General features: G+C 42.9%; 2 protein-coding genes across 5 annotated transcripts in view; one reads left to right on the plus strand and one right to left on the minus strand.

Moving 5' to 3' along the window:
- On the minus strand, positions 1-8,439 carry FASTKD3 (FAST kinase domains 3). 4 transcript variants are annotated; one of them, XR_003436828.1, is made up of 7 exons: positions 8,345-8,439; positions 5,990-7,457; positions 5,239-5,324; positions 3,057-3,231; positions 1,903-2,086; positions 1,463-1,577; positions 1-342 (listed from the first exon to the last, which is right to left on the minus strand). XR_003436828.1 is itself a non-coding variant. In XM_027125299.1 (7 exons), exons 2-7 carry the CDS (start codon positions 7,422-7,424, stop codon positions 244-246), a joined length of 1,980 nt encoding a protein of 659 aa, XP_026981100.1. In that variant the 5' UTR covers positions 7,425-7,457; positions 8,345-8,439; the 3' UTR covers positions 1-243. The 4 variants fall into 4 exon arrangements, 2 of the variants coding, with proteins under 2 accessions (XP_026981100.1, XP_026981101.1); XM_027125299.1 differs by having other exon boundaries at positions 1,903-1,972; XM_027125300.1 differs by lacking the exon at positions 1,463-1,577 and having other exon boundaries at positions 1,903-1,972.
- The window catches only part of MTRR (5-methyltetrahydrofolate-homocysteine methyltransferase reductase), a 27,351-nt gene continuing 18,006 nt past the window's right edge, over positions 8,155-17,499 (plus strand). Inside the window, exons 1-6 of the mRNA XM_027125376.1 lie at positions 8,155-8,253; positions 8,371-8,604; positions 9,606-9,767; positions 11,447-11,600; positions 13,352-13,469; positions 15,404-15,782. Of these exons, the coding sequence (XP_026981177.1) occupies positions 8,155-8,253; positions 8,371-8,604; positions 9,606-9,767; positions 11,447-11,600; positions 13,352-13,469; positions 15,404-15,782 (1,146 nt within the window). The remainder of the gene's footprint in view (positions 8,254-8,370; positions 8,605-9,605; positions 9,768-11,446; positions 11,601-13,351; positions 13,470-15,403; positions 15,783-17,499) is intronic.

The following is a 17,499-nucleotide window of genomic DNA, read 5'->3' on the forward strand; positions in this document are numbered from 1 at the left end:
TTAAAATTATGACACTTACTCATTACATTCCTTTATTGTACTTGATCAATTCTGTTTGATGTATAAAAGTATCTGATACCAGTATTAAATGAAGGTTAAAATTAATTTTAAATTTGCTACTGATAAGCGTATACATGGTATAAGGAAACTAGAGACCCCTTTCAGATCACCAAAGTACATAAATAAACGGCTAATTTGCAAGTTCTTTCACTATTTGGGTTCTGAAGTCAGTATTCCTTCTTGTTACCAGTGACCACCAGAGTTTTGAGAAAACAGTTTTCTTTGTAAATATTCCACTAATTCAAGTCTTGACTTTAGCATCTCAATCTCGTAATAGGGAATCTGTAAAGAGAGGAAAATAAATCCATCCTCATCCTTCATAATCTGAAATAACCTTGGGTTTGGTTACCCTTTCCGCCTACCACACCCTCCCCACAGCAGCGTGTAGGCTCCCAGCAGGCAGAGATCCCAGCGGTGCCTGTGACGGTGCTGCCAGGTAGCAGGGGCTCAACAACAGGTAGAATGTCTAAATAAGAATCAGACATAATCCCTGCCCTCAAGGAACTTACAAGTTAGGTGCTAACTTAAAATATACAAAAAGTAGGCAGTAATACTAAGCAGAACATGCAAAACAAATTGGTGCTGTAGTGCTGAGAGGGAGTCGACACTTCAGATTAGGGTGAAAGGTCAACCTGAGCTGGGAGTTGATGAACAGCCAGAATTTAGACACTCAGAGAGGTGGGGACCACCTGACTCGCATCAGCCAGGGAGAAAGGCCAGACAGAAGAGACCACTGAGCTGGGAGCAGAGGGCCTGGCTGCGGGCAGACCTCGAAGGGTCTAGAATGTTGAGATGTAGATGTAGTCTTTATCCCATAAGCAGTAAAGAAACAATGAAGGTTTCTAGGCACACACTGGCACGATTCACTTTAGGAAAATTAATCTGGGTATGTACAAGACGGAAAGGAAAAAAGTAACCAGACAGGAAAGCAGAGAGGAGATTGGTAGACAGCTTAGAGAATGGAAAGCTCCATGGACATTCATCACGACTCTTCACCTAAGACCTTGCTAAGTGATCTATGATGTAAATACAAACAAGAGTCTTAAACATTAAAAACCAATGAAGATCCTGCTTTTGATGGGTCATCTTGTACATTCTCGTCATTAAATCAAAGGGAAATTAAAACAAAACAGATATTCCAATAATTTAGTAATTCTAAAAGCAAAGTAAAGCACAGCTCATACAGAATTTAGGTATGTCTCACTTTTGGAAAAGAGAAAATTTGAAATTCGTGATTTCAAATTACAAATCAAGAGACTTAAGCCTAATGAACAAAGCTGGCATTTAAATCAGACTTAAGAGGCTTGGTCCACTGGGCTGGCATACTACTTAGTATCCTGGAAAAAGCAAATCTGAACTAGAAATGGCTTTTAGGAAAAAAAAAAAAAAGGCAAAACCATACCTGGACAACTTGATAACCAAGTAAGTACAGATGTCTTTGTTTAGTAGCTTCCTTTCCCAGTAACTGTTTGCTATTCAAACAAAATCTTTTTGGACCATCAATGCACAGTGCTACCCTAAAAAACCAAAGAGGAGAGGGAAACTTAATTTTTAAAACAATCCGAAGTATTTATATGGTTTTAGCTGCCAGAGTTTATTTGGGATTTGGCTATTCCTTCGTGCCAATACTATTTTCAAATGAATCATGACTGTTATCCATTAATCTGTTGAAAAAGCACTCAACTTAATTAAATTAAGGTTCACAAGATACTACATGGAATTTCCAAAACTGGTATGCCATAGTGTTTTAATTTTCAGAAGCATGTCTACTTTAAGAAAACAATCCCTGTGTATTAACCTCAACAAGTTTTATAACATATAAACCAGAACAGTTTTCTTTACCTTTTATGTATATCTTCATCAACTGTAAATGGTAATACAAATCCATCTTCATCTAATTTAATTTCAACATCTGGTAAGAGAAGAAAGGAAAAATTCTTCGTGTGATACCCTCACAAACACTAGCTTCCTTTTCTCCTTGTTGTTTTGATTTCTTCCATACTGCATTTATCAACTGGGCAGAAGGCTGCAAAGTAATGACCACACCAGACAATGGTGAGAATTTTAATTTAATCAGAGCTTTGCCCAACCAAGTCAGCTTTAAACTAAGAGGGCCTTCACTGCACTAAAACAAGGAGGGGGCCCTCAAGGTATCTGGGGCATGATGTGAATCACACACACTTTTACTCTCCTTATAACAACTGGTGGGAATAGTGAAGAAAATCCTTTGAGTAAAGTCAGACACCTGCGCAACTGGCACCTTGCATCCCTGGAGCTCCAGTGCCCAGGGAAGGTGAAGCAGCCGGCAGCCCAACTCGTGGGCCCTGGGCGCTGGCAGGCTCCCCCTTCCTTCCTTGTCAAAGGAGCCCATAAAGGAGGGGAGTGAGATGTGACCACCTGAAGCCTAGAAACGCTGTCCTCCCTGAGCTCACTGTCCTTTACTCATCAATTTGAAAGGAGAAGGACTTTGTAGTCAGCGCTGTCCGCGATGATGCAGACGCTTATACCTGCTACTGAGCACTTCAAGTGCAGCTAGTGCAACTGGGGACCTGAACTGTGAATTTTCAGAATTGGAATTAATTTAAATTTAAGTAGCTACTGGTATGTGTGGCTATTACATTGGACAGCACTGGCCAAGAGGATGAGAGCAGCTAACAATTACTGAGCACTTACTGTCTCCCAGGTATTAGTCTGAGTTACCTCATTTTGTCCTTAAACAAGTCTTTGAGGTCACTACTCCTCTTACTCTCATCTTGCAGATGAGAACAAGCAAATGAATGCCCCGAAAGGATGCCCAAAGGCATTCAGCTACTATGTGGCTAACATGGAGTCCTGACTTTTCAGCCCTACCGTCCACCCCTGTTCCAATTTGCCTTCAGGGAAGGGCCAACTTCATTTTGTTTCCAGACCTTTGGTGGCTACTAAGCCCCACGGGTTCCATCAGAGGACAGCACACTGAGGTTTAGTTAACAACAACAAAACTTCCTACTACTTACCTATCGTGTAACAATAGGGTGTTAACACTTTTGAAGCAAAATACAGTCTTGCTCCTAAAAGGTCAATCAGTCCAATCATCACAGATTTATATAGCTGAAAATCCATGGGGGTCTCCAGGGAAGAGCATGGAGTAAGAAATGATTTCACTTGATATTTAGGAAGAAGTTTTGGACCCTAAAAATGTATGTGCAAACATGAGAAAGAAAAATAAGATACAAAATCAGAGAATAAAATGAAGGTTGCCTGAGTATAAAAGTCTGATCCAATATTATTTTATAGGCATGATGCTCCTCCAGGACTTAGGACAAATACCTTTCTCAAAATGACAACGCCAAATATTCTTGTTATAGTTCAAGCCCAATAGTCCAAAATATCTTTTAAATGTGTTTAAATGTAGCCAATGGTCACTGAAAGAAAGATAGATAGAAAGAAAGAAAGAAAGAAAAAGAAAGAAAGAAAGAAAGAAAGAAGGAAGGAAAGAAAGCTCAAGAAACATCTTTGGAACTCTCAGAATTGCTTTAAGGGCCTTGAGGAAACACAGCTGAAGTTTTTAATAGTGGAAATTGTGATAAAGCTGACATTTCAATTTAGAAAGAAAAGGACAGCTATGTAATAATGGTGCTAGCAATTGGTTATCCATCTGGAAAAGGACTAAGAGTTCTGCCCCACATTACAGACTATAATCTATTTCAAGTAGATTAAAGATCTAAATATAGTATGGAAAACAATATTTTTTAAATTTAGTAAAATATTTATATTACCTTAGGAGTCATAAAATATTCCTAAACAATACCCAGCAGCCATAAAAAATGAATAATTTGGCTACAGAAAACTTAAAAATTTCTGTATAGCAAAAAGGCATCATAAACAACATTAAATTAAAACTAAAAAAATTTTAAACCACAAACCAGGAAGAAATGTGTACAACGTACTTAACAGTTAATATGTTTTACAATGTGTTCTAGGACAAAAAACAAATACAAAAGAGAAAGACAAACAACCCTATACAAACAGAAATTAAGGTGTAACAAGGCAATTCATAGCAAATGTAAGTGACCAGTAAACGTGAAAATATGCTCAACTTCATTATCGCTCGTTACAGTGCAACTGAAGCATGTGACTTGACATTTCACTGAGTCAAATGACAAAATTAAAGGGACTAAGAACACACCGCAACACAAATGGGCACACGTGGTCACCTTCATTCACTGCTGGTGAAATATGGCATCTACAACTATACGGGAAAAAGAAAATGTCAGTCTATTGAAAATTAATCCAGTAATCCCACATTCAGGAATCTAGTCTTTAGATTAAAACAACAAAAAGGTTCCAGTATGACAGGATATGTAAGTATGTTTATGACAGCATGGCTGATGAAGACAAGCGTTTGAAAAAGCCTGAAAATCCATCAATGGTGGGACGGTAGAATAAATACCGTGAAATATCATTCTTTAAAGGTATAGATTTGATCTTTACCTGTTACCCCCGAAGAATGTCCATGATATACTGGGAATAAAAGCAAACTGTAGTTTGAATAGTCCCATTCCATGAAAAGAGAGAAACTAGATGGTGTTTATGAGCTACTCATAAACATGGTTCAGTCAAGTACGGAGAACAGGCAGGAATGAGCAAGCTGGAGGTACCATTTCTGATCCTAAACAACGTGCCTGATTAAGTTAGGAGAACAAATCCTTAGAAAGCTTTATACAAAGCTCGAACTCCATGCAAACTGAATTCTATCACGTCAGAGTGAAACTTCTGCTTGGTTTAAGAACATACTCAGTAATGGTTCAGGATCTGTTCAGCGCATAAATTCACACCTCTATATCCAACAGCCATGGCGAATGCTAAAACCCTTTAAAATCCCTAGAGAAAGTCTAAGAGCACTAAGACTCATAAGCCTGCCATACTTGATAAAACCTTCTAAGAATCTTACACCGTAGGAAGTGGGTCTTTCAAGGACAAGAACACAGGAATAGGGTCAATTTATTAGAGAAAAGGCTATCTGGTGGCAACTACTCCAAGTGAATGAAAATTCTGCTTTCTAATGAGGTTACTGAGACAGCTCAAAAGAGAAGGAACTTAAAAGATTCGGGAGCGGGGGAGGTGCTGGAGAGGAAGGAGGAGGCAAAAGAATACCATCCCTGTAGGGAAATAAAGCAATGCAGCTCATGCTTTTACCTTATAGAACGGGCATTCTAGAATCGCGGTTAAGAAAAGCTGGGTCAGTTGTGCTAGGCTCAGTCTGTCCAAATAGGACTCTTCACCTGAAATAAAAAGCATCCCAGTCATAGTTAAGCTTGAACTTTGGTGTGTGTGATAAGAGAAAAGAATATCCAGAATGCACATTAATTAATTCACTCCAGTAAGGTACTTTTAAATGACACTAGGAAAAGAACTTGTTAGAATTAATTATACCTTCTTGCCTCCCATCTCAATGAAATCTCATTTTGGCTTCCAAGAACGCATGATCCTAACTAGAGAATATAATTAAAAGTGACAAATGTATGTTAGTAGAATTTGTAGGAATTTCCTTTACCTATGGAGATCTAGATTCCGGCATATTTGGGTGGCTTTGAATTAAGATGAACATCTTCTCAAAAAAAAAGTTGTTCTCATCAAAGACGCTAACATGTAATTGTGACACTGCCACAGCCATCACCAGATCCCTGCAAGAAGACTCAGTTTCTCAGCTAGGGCAGCAGAGTCTGTTTACCCGAAACTGTTTTCTCTCTCCATGCAATGTTCTAGCATTCTTTAATTCTGTGTTTATATTAGCATCTGCAGCTTCAGATTTCTTCGTTAGATCATTATGGAAGAAAAAATAAAGGCAAAGAAAGCACTGCTCAATAAAAAAGGTACATATGTGACTGGAAAACATCACAAGCTCAAACACTAAGTTTTCGACTTTCAGAAGTAATAACCAACTCACCTTGCAGCTGCTGAAGAAAATACGGGCTGAATATTTTGGCCATAAAGTTGACTGGATGGCATTCAATAAGTGAACATGAATGGAGAAGTTTCAATAGTGTTTTGGGTGGAAAATAATTGAAACGAGTTAACAGTATGTTTTCTAGCTTCCTAAATAAAGCAGAGGCATTTGGTGGCAAATAATTGAGTTTTCCAAATGGTTCAATTAACTCAGCAGTTTGATTAGGTGAAAATTTTTCTGACTGACAAACAAAAGTTTCTGCCACTGCATTGAGGATGGGTTTTGAAAAAATCAGCTTTCTACTGCAATACTCCATGACTTTGCTGACAACCTCGGGATCCAGAGTGAGACAGAGGGAAGCGACATGTTGCTCTAGGGCTTCTGTAAAAAATCTGTCATTGTACCCAAAGTAGATGAATGCCTCTAAGACTTCTTTGAGCTCTTCATTAGTGAAATGGGGGATATGCCTCACAACGTATTTACCCAATTTTATAACCAGCGTAAGTGCCTGAGTTTGATCAAGGACCACCAGGGCGGTGAGCATTTGGCTCAGCAACTTAGGACTCAGGTTGGGAACTACTGACAGAGAAAAGTTATTTATCTTATGTAAAAACGTCTGGTGTTGGTCAACTTTTTCAGGACATGCCTGCAGTATTCTGTAAAGGGTCACAATATCCTCGGGGGTAAATTCTTCCAAATTTTCACCTTGCAGTTGATATATAATCAGGTCTAGTGTCGAACAACCTGGACCTTGCAGTTTAATCAGACATTCCCCCAGGATACAAAGACTGTGAATGTCCAGGCTACCCATTTCGAGACGATGCTGGCACTCTGCCAGGAGGCTTAGCAGCAAGCGACTTTGGGGATCCACATACAGGGTCAGGGCTTGCAAGGCAGTCACCAAACCCGTGTTTGACAGATTTGAGGGGTCCTGTGCAAACTGATTACACAAAGCTTGAAAGGCGCTATTCTCCAGTATTTCTTTTGGCAACCTTTGATCATCATCTTTTTTTTCCATTTCACAAATCCGATGTAAGGCTCCTGCTGCCATAGTATCAGGCAAAGTCTGCAGTGTGCTTATATAATGTAAGACTTCTTCCGATGAAGTGAAGCTGTTCAGTCTCCTGTAAAATATCTGTTCATCCACATTTTTAACACTGTGTTCAGACCTGTCCCAAGCGTGTGCTTGAGAGAACACTGGCTCGCCAACTGGATGAGGGTCATTTCCGTTTTCTGAATGGAACTTTTTAGAATGGGCATGATGGAACCTGACCCTAACAGGCTCAAGTTGCAGTGACCAGAACCATGGACACAGATGCTCCTTGACTGTCTTGTGAACACAATTTACACGTTGAGTTTTCAGGCCAGCCAGAGTTCCATGTATCCGAAAATCAGATAAATGACAAAGGTTCCTCCGCAAGGTAATTAAAGCCATGCCACCAGACTCTAAACTCCTCTTGATTTATAACTATGTTAAAAGAATAAAAATAACACGGTCAAATATACTAGAACACAGTTTATTCAACATCAATGCTTATGGAACTAAGGATGAGTACCCCAAAACGAATGATTCCCACTAAACATTTCCCACTCAAACAGAAGTACCAGAAGAGCAGCATCTCTGCACCCTAGAGCTTAGAACAGCGGCTGGATCTCGTAATAATCGCTCTCATTTGCCAGGCAATGCTGTACTTAATTCTCCCAACAACACAACGAATTAAATACTTCGATGTCATTTTAGAAACGAGGGAACTGAAGTACAAAGATGTCACGTGGTCCAGTTTACACAGCTATTAAGGGGCAGAGCTAGGCTTCAACTCAGGTAGTCTGGAGCCTAAGTACGCCTCCTATGTGTTGGTTGATGGGAGGAATTGCGTTTCGTTCAACTTCCCCAAAAGAGGCAACGGGTAAAGTGGCCATTAATTCGGATGGGTCAAAGCAAGGGTGAAGAAAGCGCTTAAAGGGCCTTGAGGTGTTGGTTTCCCCTCAGTTAGGATCTTGTTCCAGGACTGAGGAACAAGAAGGTATAGCTTGGCAGATGGGAAGAAAGAAATGTCAGTAGAATAAAAAAAAGACGCTGGTCAACGACGGGGTAAGGTGGGTGGCGCGCCCACACCTGAACACCCCCGCTGTGGAACCTGGGAACACGAGTGCGCGGGACGGGAATGACGGGGGACCCCGGGGACCGCGTCCTCCCTGGAGGGAAAGGACCCCACGGGCCGGGAGCTCCCCTAAACCGCCGGGAGCGGCGCCCGAAGAGCGGGGCGAGCCAGGGAGCGCGGGCGCCTTAGCGAAGCCGCGGGCCACGCACGCCGGGCCGGAACAACCGAGCCCAAACCCGGCGTGGACACCTACCTGACTCGGCTCGCTGGGGGACCCAGCAAACCCTGAACGCACAGCAGCCTCTTGGAGCCCCGTACGCGCACGCCACACTGGCGCCCAGCGCTTCGGCGCCTGCGCCTGGAGAAGAGCCGCCCCACGTCCGGCGCGCCGTGATTGGCCCAGCTCCTTTCCCGAGCTTCCTATTGGTCTCGGGCGCCGACTGTGTGCGCAGGCGCGGGAGCAGGGGTCGTGGTACCTGCGCTTTCCCCAGCGTACCCGCCGGACCCCCGCAGGTGAGGGCACGGGGGCGGCAGTTTCCAGATGTGGGCACCCGCCCAGCACGGGACTGAGGGTGGGCGGCTCGGGGTCGGCGAGGGCACCGGCTTCCGCGTCCCTCCCCCAGCCGGGCTGGGCGCTTGCGGGTCGGTCAGGACCCCGGCCCCTCGGGGTTGCGGGCGGCGCGCGCGGAGGGCGGGCTACGCCGGGGACTCGGCCTTGAGGCCTCCCCGCTGCCTCTGGGAGCGGGTCCCCGGCGGCGCCGCGGCGTTTGCACAGCGGAGCCGGTCCCGCAGGTCCCTGTGGGCCCTTCCTCCGTCGGCACTTTTCTAGACGGGGTCAAGGGCACATTCGGGAGCAGGGTCAGGCGAGAGCGTCCGGACGGGGCGCCGGAGGGTCAGGAATGTTGGGAGCGCGGACCCGGCCGGACGCAGGCTCATGCTCCGCTGTTTCTCCGCCGGACCTTGCCCTGCGGGTGCCGGCGAACCGCCCCCGAGAAATGTGGGGTGCAGTAGAGGCTCTACGAGGTCGTTGTGGGGCTGAGGGGCTCATTCTCTGAAGCTCCTAGGATCGTGCGTGGCTCCTGGGAAGTGCTCCGGGTCCTTAGTTATGATAATAAGCGGTGCCGTTTCCATCAACCGTTGTTTTCGTCGGGTGGCTGTGGTCATCGTCCCCGCTCTGAAGGTGCGGGAGCTGAGCCACCGGTCAGTTGAGAAGCTGGCCTAAAGTTCTGCTCTTGTGAGTGATCCCTCGTGGCTGGATTCAAGCCCCAGTACTCTGGCCCCAGAGTGTGATTTGTGTGCCGCGGAATTCGAGCTTCATACCTTGTATCCTCCTTGGTTTAATGAATTCTCTCTCTTCAACCTTTAGAATTAATGCTAACAAACAAACTTAGGAGTATATTTCGTATTATCTGTGGATATTGTTGCAGTTATTTTAAATTAAGAGAATTCATACCTGCAGGTTGATTACTACTTCATTAAAAAGGAAATCCCTTTTTCCCTTTTCTATTTGTCAGTGTAACTGTCACAGCTGTAGCAGATGCTTTGAAGTGATGAGGTTTTTGTTACTCTATGCTACACAGAGAGGACAGGCAAAGGCCATAGCCGAAGAAATAAGTGAAAAAGCAGTTGCATATGGTTTTTCTGCAGATCTTCACTGTATTAGTGAGTCTCATAAGGTAAGTCATGGTTTTTACAGGGTTTCATACTTTGAAGTATTCTGGTTGGGAAGCGACGTTAAACAACGAAGTGGGATGCTGAATGCCACCATGATCCTTTTTTTTTTTTTAACACTTAGAAATTTATTTTATCAACTGTGTTGCAAGATTCCTGCCAGTTTTTTTCTACGTGTGTGTGTGTGTTTTGAATTAAACTACATAGTCTTAAAAACTAAGACGAATAACTACTCTCAACTGTAAATGGGAATAGTAGTATTCGCCTTGTTTTTCTCACGGGGTGCCTGGGAACAAATGAGTTGTGCGTGTTCACAGGAACATGGGCGCTTTCCACCTCACGAATCCTGCTGCCCCATTTGTAACTTCCCTGAAATTCATGCCAGAGTTCCTGCAAGTGAAGAACCATTGAATTCTTTGGTGAAATAGAAGTTAAAGTGGAGGTGTAAGGATCTGCAGAAGACTTGGGACTGCTTGTTTTTATCACGTTCAGTCTCTGCAGAAGTTCCCACCTTAGCATACATGAGATCGTAACAGATCTGTGCCCAGACTAACTGGTTTGATTGAGACCCTCAGATTATAGTTTCGTACAGTTCAGGCCCTAGCAACGAGCAGGGGCTCCTCCCTAATACCACACAGTGATGTGCCAGCCACTAAGCCCTCGAATTCAGCTCTGTACTTGAAAACCCACCCCTGCAGCGCACTCTCAAGTTCACAACCTCCTCTGGTCTTTCCCGCATCTCTAGTTGTAAAGACTAGCCTGTCAGCAGCAGAGGTGAATTATAAACTCAGTGCATAGCAGGGAAACCATCAAGTTCCTTGATGCAGCAGGGCTAGGGTGGCCCCGATGGAGTCAGTCACCCAGCAGGGAGGGTCCTGGGGGACACCAGCAATCGCAGGCTCCGTGATTCTACAGCACCTTCAAAGTGAATTCACATTGCTGCTGCCACAGGGTGGAGTACAGTCTGTATCTGTTACTACAAAGTCATCAGCATCATATAACCAGCCCTGGTTTGGCCCCCTCACCAGTGACCCCAGTGGGGTCAGCAGCTATTTGAAAGTTAGGTGAGTAGTGAATTTTTTTGCTGCCACCATAGTCATGTTGTTTGCTCTTCCCAGCTGAGTGATTTCTCCAATTGATAGCTCTCTGCTTCCTAGATCATGGTAGTCTTTTTCAAACTAAAGTGACTTTAAACTGCATAGAGTTGTGCTGTGTCCTATAAGCACGGTAAAATGTTAGCTCAAGTCTTTACCTGTTATATCAGCATGAAAAATAAAGTGATGAATTCCTTTGTGCCAAGTTAGATGATATTCTTGAGGAGCAGAGCTCATGGAGTCGATACGAATAGAGACAGGCAAGTGCTTTATTGGAAATACTTAGATTTAGTTGAGAATTAGAATAAGGAAACTTGGTTTGTAAGACTCGGAAACACTGATGATCTCAGTTTACCACTGATGATATTCTCGGCTCTCTGGAACCCTGAGGGAGTCGGGCCCTTCCTGACAGCCAGGTTTCCTGATTTCTGAGGAGTAACACTTTCTTTGCCAACTTTAAAATGCTCTGTGTACCTCTCTGCCGTTATGCGATACAACAAGACGGAAAATTAACCTGATTGCTTTGCTGATGTGTTAAGTCAAAAATACATATAGTAATAGATCTCTGACATGACACCCTTATTTTATAGTATGATCTGAAAACTGAAACAGCGCCTCTTGTGGTGGTGGTTTCTACCACGGGCGACGGAGACCTGCCAGACACAGCCCGCAAGTTTGTTAAAGCCATACAGGACAAGACACTGCCGGGTGACTTCTTTGCTCACCTGTGGTATGGATTACTAGGTGTGGACTGTATTTTGTGCACTTACTGTACTGTTGCTGCTGGATTTAACTCTAGTATCTAAATGTATCTTTCAAAGCCATGGTGTGTAATTGCCTGGGTTTTGTCCTTTTTGGGTTTTTATATAAATACTTTATGTATGTATAATATTTGAATGTAAATAAGGTGCTGTTTCCCCAGTCTTCACCCCACAGCAGCTCCTCTGCAGAGCCCCTGAGTAGCACCTTAACCCCAGGCACACACCAGATTCAACCAGGAAATATTTTCACGATGTTAGTGGCCAGGCCCCACCCTAAACCGGCCAGAACAGAATCCCTGAAGGAGCGACCTGGCATGCTGGTGCTTTTTGGCATTGTTGTTGTTGTTTTAAAGCTCTCAGGTGGACGTGATAGTTTCCCTAGGGGAAGATCCATTCCCCTAGGATGTGGTTCTCAAGCCTGGCCATGCACTGGGATCCTCTGGGGGAGTTTTCCTTCCAATTCCGTTATTTTGAGCCCCCCTCCAGTGATTCTGACTTAATTGTTCTGAGGTAGGGTCCTGGTATCAGTATTTTTTAAAGCTCCCAGGGGACTCTAATATGTATCCCAGCTTAAGAAGCACTGGCCTAGGGCTCTGTGAAGTACAGGTTTAAAATATTAAAGAATCAGAGGACCAGCTCAGCAAGATAGGACACGAGAGAGGGAATTCAGGGTCCATTTGCCTGGCTTGTGATCTGTATTCACCTTTGAGAACTAGTTTGGGGAAGGTATCTAGGAAGGATGGAATGTGCTATGATAAATAATTGGTTAGAGATTTGAGGTTGTGACCCTGGCCAAGATCTGTCGTGTAATGTATTCAAGAGAGCATTTTAGAGTGTTCACATCTTTTTAATTTGTTTTTTTCCAGTTTCTTTGATTTCAAGAGTGGACCTGTACATATTGCTTTAAAAATTCCTCCAAAAATTATTTAAAAGGAAACACTGAAGCTTATCCAACCGTTTTAGTCAGTCTTAGGCCCATATATGGACCCACCAATTGCTTACCTCATTCTTGTAGGAAAAATCCAGGAAGACAATTAAACAACTAAGAAATTTAAGCTTTTAATTTTCAATTTTCAACTAGGTATGAAATATTAGTCCATTTCTTACCAGGAAACATAGAAGCAATTCTTAATTTATCCAACACAGAAACAGAGCAAATAAATGGTTGGTTGTGTTTCAGATGTAACCTCTTTATGTTCTAGATTAGGAGTCAGTAAACGGTAAAGGACAAGATAGTAAATATTTTAGGCTTTGCAGGCCACTGGTCTCTATACCATCTACTTCTCTCTGTTGTTGTCGCTTGAACCTGCCATAACAAGGTGTGAACCAGTAGACTTGGCTGTGTTCCAATAAAACTTTATTTACAAAGACAGTGGGTGGTAATTGGCTCACAGGCTATAGTTTGCAGACCCTTCAGTAGATTGGAAAAGTCTTCAAATACAGATATTACATGTTTTTAATCCTTGTTTACGATTGCCATATTTTTACACAGATTCATGGAAACAAAAATGTGAGATCTATTTCTGTTAATAGTGGTCCAAAGAATTTATTTGTTTCTATTTGTATACTTAGTATTTCTCAAGGAAAAAATAAGAAAACGTGAAGCTATACATTATTTCTTGTTCCATCAACAACAGCATGAAATGGTATTGTTTTAAATGTTTTGTTTCTCTCTTCTGTATGTGGTTAAATTTAAACCTTATTGCATACTAATAACCTATTTGGTCTCTTTAGGTCTGGGTGATTCAGAATACACGTACTTCTGTAATGGGGGGAAGATAATTGATAAACGATTTCAAGAGCTTGGTGCCCAGCGTTTCTATGACACTGGCCACGCGGATGACTGTGTAGGGTAAGAGCAACGTATTTTCTGTCATTTCCAGTAAACCTTGTTTGTACATGATGAAAGTTAGTGAGTTTATAAAAGGGGTTCACTTTTGATTTAGCACTAAACTTCGATCCTGAAAGTCTTATTTTAGTTTTGTTAGCTGTTTTTAATTCTAGCACCAAAGAAGACCATCCAGAGTTTCACTTATCTATTTTGCTGATTTTTTTTTATGTGCCTTATCCATCTCAGTATCTGTTAATGGAAGAAACTAGGAGAGGTGCCCCAGTACGGTTACCTAGTCTTAAAAATGTGTAGGTGTTTGCAAAAAGTCAGCATTTTCTTTAGGCACTTGGGTAGCGTGTGCCCACGGGAGCGACTGGACTCGGGACCTCCCATGTGGAAGGTGCCCAGCAGGCCACGAGTTACGGTTGGAGGATGCGGGTCAGAGGCCTTCCTGGCACACCGGCTCCTTGGTGTTCTCCCTCCTATTGGCCATTTGCCACCCGGAAATATAATTTCTATTTCATTATTTTTTCTTGTTTTTACAATTCAGCATTTCACTCTATGTGCCACCTTTCAAATGTTCCTAATATCTTAATTCTGAAACCTTACGGGTACTGTGCTATAACTTATGCTGTCGTTTATCCTTGAACTGCTTTAGCCAGATAACAGCACACACACACGCATTTGATTCTTTTTCTACTAGGCCTATGTACTAAGTAAATCTCACCCACTAGATCTGTGTTTATGCATCATGACAAGTTCAGCAAAGGTCGTGCTTTTCTACGTATATCACCTTGCCCGGGCGTATTGGAGACACTTCTATTTCCCCATAACTCAGCCTTTGAGTCCACTACATCCGTCGTTTTCTGCAGCTGTGATACTGTGTGTTTGTTCCATCTCCCCAGGGCATATGTCCTGTCTGGTGACAAAGCTCTACCACATTTCCTTGCACGTTATCTTTTAGTTTTGTCCCTTTGTATTGGGCTTCCCCCCAGCGCCGAAGCTTGTTGGCATTAAATGTTTATTGTCTTGTATGAGCTATTTAATTGCTAAACCCTTATACATCCATTAGTCCTATTGCTCAGTTCATATTTTACTTCAAAGGCTTTCGGTTTCCCTGTTCATTTATTGGATCGAGCATTAAAATTCTTGTATGTATATTTCAGCAGCCTGCATCTCTTAAGTTGTCAACCTAAGTACTCTTTTCTAAAATTAAAATATTTTCAAGGAGACATCTTGGCTTAAAGTACCACCACATTGAAGGGGTTAAGAATGTAGACTGGAGTCTTAACCACTGCACCACCAGGGAAGTCCCCTGTATTTATGATTAATTCAGCTCTCCTAAAGGATGATTGCTTTTTTCCCCTGTGGTCAGCCTGCCTGGAAATTTTACCGGAATAATTGCTCAGAACTGATCGAAGGTTTGAACTATTAGTCAAAAGAGCATTAATCTGGAGTGGTTTCTTGGTAATATTTTAATCTGTGGGAAACAAAGATCAGTAAATTGGCTAGGCAAAAAAAAAAAAAAATAAAAGGTGCATTCGATTGATGTAATTATCATTTGTGATATTAGAGTAGACTTGGATTTTGGGTAAGTACTGTTAGCCTCATCACAATTTAGCATGCCTGTCTAAAATTACAGCTTCTTAAATTACCAACTCTATTTTAGGAAGTTAAGAGGAATCACACTCCTATTACCTTTTACTAAATTATCTTCACTTTTGCTCTCTGAATTTTGTACAGCGCAGCGCTAATGAACACATTAATGTTCTGCTTTTTAGCTTAATCATTCATAAGTATTTTTTGTATTCTGAATAGCCTCCATATTTAGTGTTTTTGACAGTTGCACAGCGTTCTGTCAAATGGACAGATTCTGCCATTATCCAATTGTTATGTATTTAAATGGAGAACTGAGGCATTTGTTTCTTTTTTCCTTTTTTATTACAACAATCCAGTTTAGAACTTGTGGTTGAGCCATGGATTAATGGACTCTGGGCCGCCCTGGCGAAGCATTTTCTGTTGAGTAAAGGAAAAGATGGGATGAATGGAACTCTCACAATGGCATCTAATGCCTCCCGGAGGACAGACCCCGTGACACCGGAATTACTACACGTTGAATCACAGGTCGGACTTCTGAGATTAGATGATTCCAGACGAAAGGATGCTGAAGTTTTAGAGCAAAATGCAGTGGACAGAGGTCAATCGAATACATTGGTTGCAGACTTTGAGCCCTCTCTTGCCCGTTCCATACCCCCGCTTTCACGGGCCTCTCTGAATATTCCTGCTTTACCACCAGAATATTTACAGGTGCATCTGGAGGAGTCCTTCGGCCAGGTAAGCAGTTTTACTTTATGTGCCGTGGGTGGTGGTGGTGGTGGTGTTTTTTAAATTACATTATGATGGAGTCCAGCAGACTGTGGTGTGCAGGGAGAGTGTGGTCTCCCACCTCTCTTTTGTAAATAAAGTTTTATTGGAACCCAGCCATGCCTCTCCATGGCTGCAGTGCAGGCTGCTTCTGCACTGCAGTGGCAGAACTGAGTAGTCACTGGAGAGGTGCTACCTCCACGCATTGCACACCTGCTTGTGTTGTTACATTCCCTTTCTTTGAAGAAGGAAATGGTTAACAGCTCAGTCTCTCCATTATTTTGGAGAATTAACTTCTTGGTTTCTCACTTTATGTGTTGGCCAGATGAGGGCAAGTTGTTGTGGGCAGTCAGGAAGTTATCTCAGCAGCCAAACTCAGAGGACTCATTTATAGGAAAATCTTTTTCCAGTATGGATTTTTGGTATTCTGGGTTACTTCACTTTGTGGGTTTTTCTTTTTCTTGATAATATCTTACACATATATTTTTGTCTATATTAAGTCTTCTTCTCTTTGCCTAGAGTATTTTTCCTATCAATAAATGAATGACTTTAAAGTGGTCTGTAAATTTTTGAGCATCGAGTTGAATAATAGCTAATATTACCCCATGATTGCCGGTGTATGGTACCCTGAAGTTTCTTCCAGCGTGCTTAGAATAAATTTCCAGTGCAGCCAATCTTGTAACGCAGAGCCAAGCCCTCTGTTTTAGAGTGGCTGATTCGAGTCCCACAGGGGCTTTCTCACATAAACCCCACCTTTAGTAGTGTTGTTCTAATGCATTCAGATAAACAGGTATGGTTTTATATGACCAGCCGTGGGTTATTGCCTTTGCACTTATACTTCATTATTTATTAAGTGGGGTAAATCACAATAAGTACATGGTAGTCAGGGCTGGGAACAGGCATGGGTGGCTCTAGTAAACATGCCGGGCTGGTGGGAGCAGGGTGCATGGACTTGTGGAGAGCCAGCCCCCGTGTGCTCGCTGCAAGGCCGGGTGCATGTGGCAGAGGCTGTGAGCGCTGACTGATCTGACAAGGCACTTCACTGAGAAGCTGCTGAGAGTTTCTTTTATGGTAGGTATCATTAAATAGGCTTGAGTTGTTGGTAATGTGGTTAAAGGATTTTTAAAAATCTCAACTATTTAAGGGAAACTTGTGTAAATCTGTTCAAAGGATATACCTAGAGGATAAGGGGTTGGGGAAAAAAGTTTCCTTTTTTAGGGCATCCTCTTGGGATCATCACCTTGGGTGGGTGGGAGAGGGGAGGGTAGAAGCAGGATTGGCTGAGTGGGAAGCTGAGCTTCAGTGCAGCCATAAGAAAGCCTTCAGCTGGACCCACTCAGGCCACACAGTGTCATCTCCCCATCCCTTCTGCCTCTAACGCCGTGGGATCTCCTGGACTGTGTAGTACAAGCAACACAGCCTCCGATGAGCGTGTCACGGGGTCCTGCTGCAGAGCTCCTTCCTGCTCTGGGCCCCCCTCAAAGCTGGCCACTTTTGTGTCACCTGGTGTTTGGGTTGGAGCAGTATCTCAGTATCCCAGAGCCTGAAGAGAGGCCTGCCAGGTGTAATGCATCTCTCTAGGTGAAGTGAAGTGCAAGATGAGATAGTGTATGCTTTACTTGGGGGGGGATGTCCTGACACGCACCAAACATTGGAATCCTAAAAATTGTACTTACACCACAGGCCC

Source organism: Aethalodelphis obliquidens, unplaced genomic scaffold (genome assembly GCF_003676395.1).
Source record: "Aethalodelphis obliquidens isolate GAN/ISIS:26980383/991018 unplaced genomic scaffold, ASM367639v1 scaffold29, whole genome shotgun sequence".
NCBI lineage: Eukaryota > Metazoa > Chordata > Mammalia > Artiodactyla > Delphinidae > Aethalodelphis > Aethalodelphis obliquidens.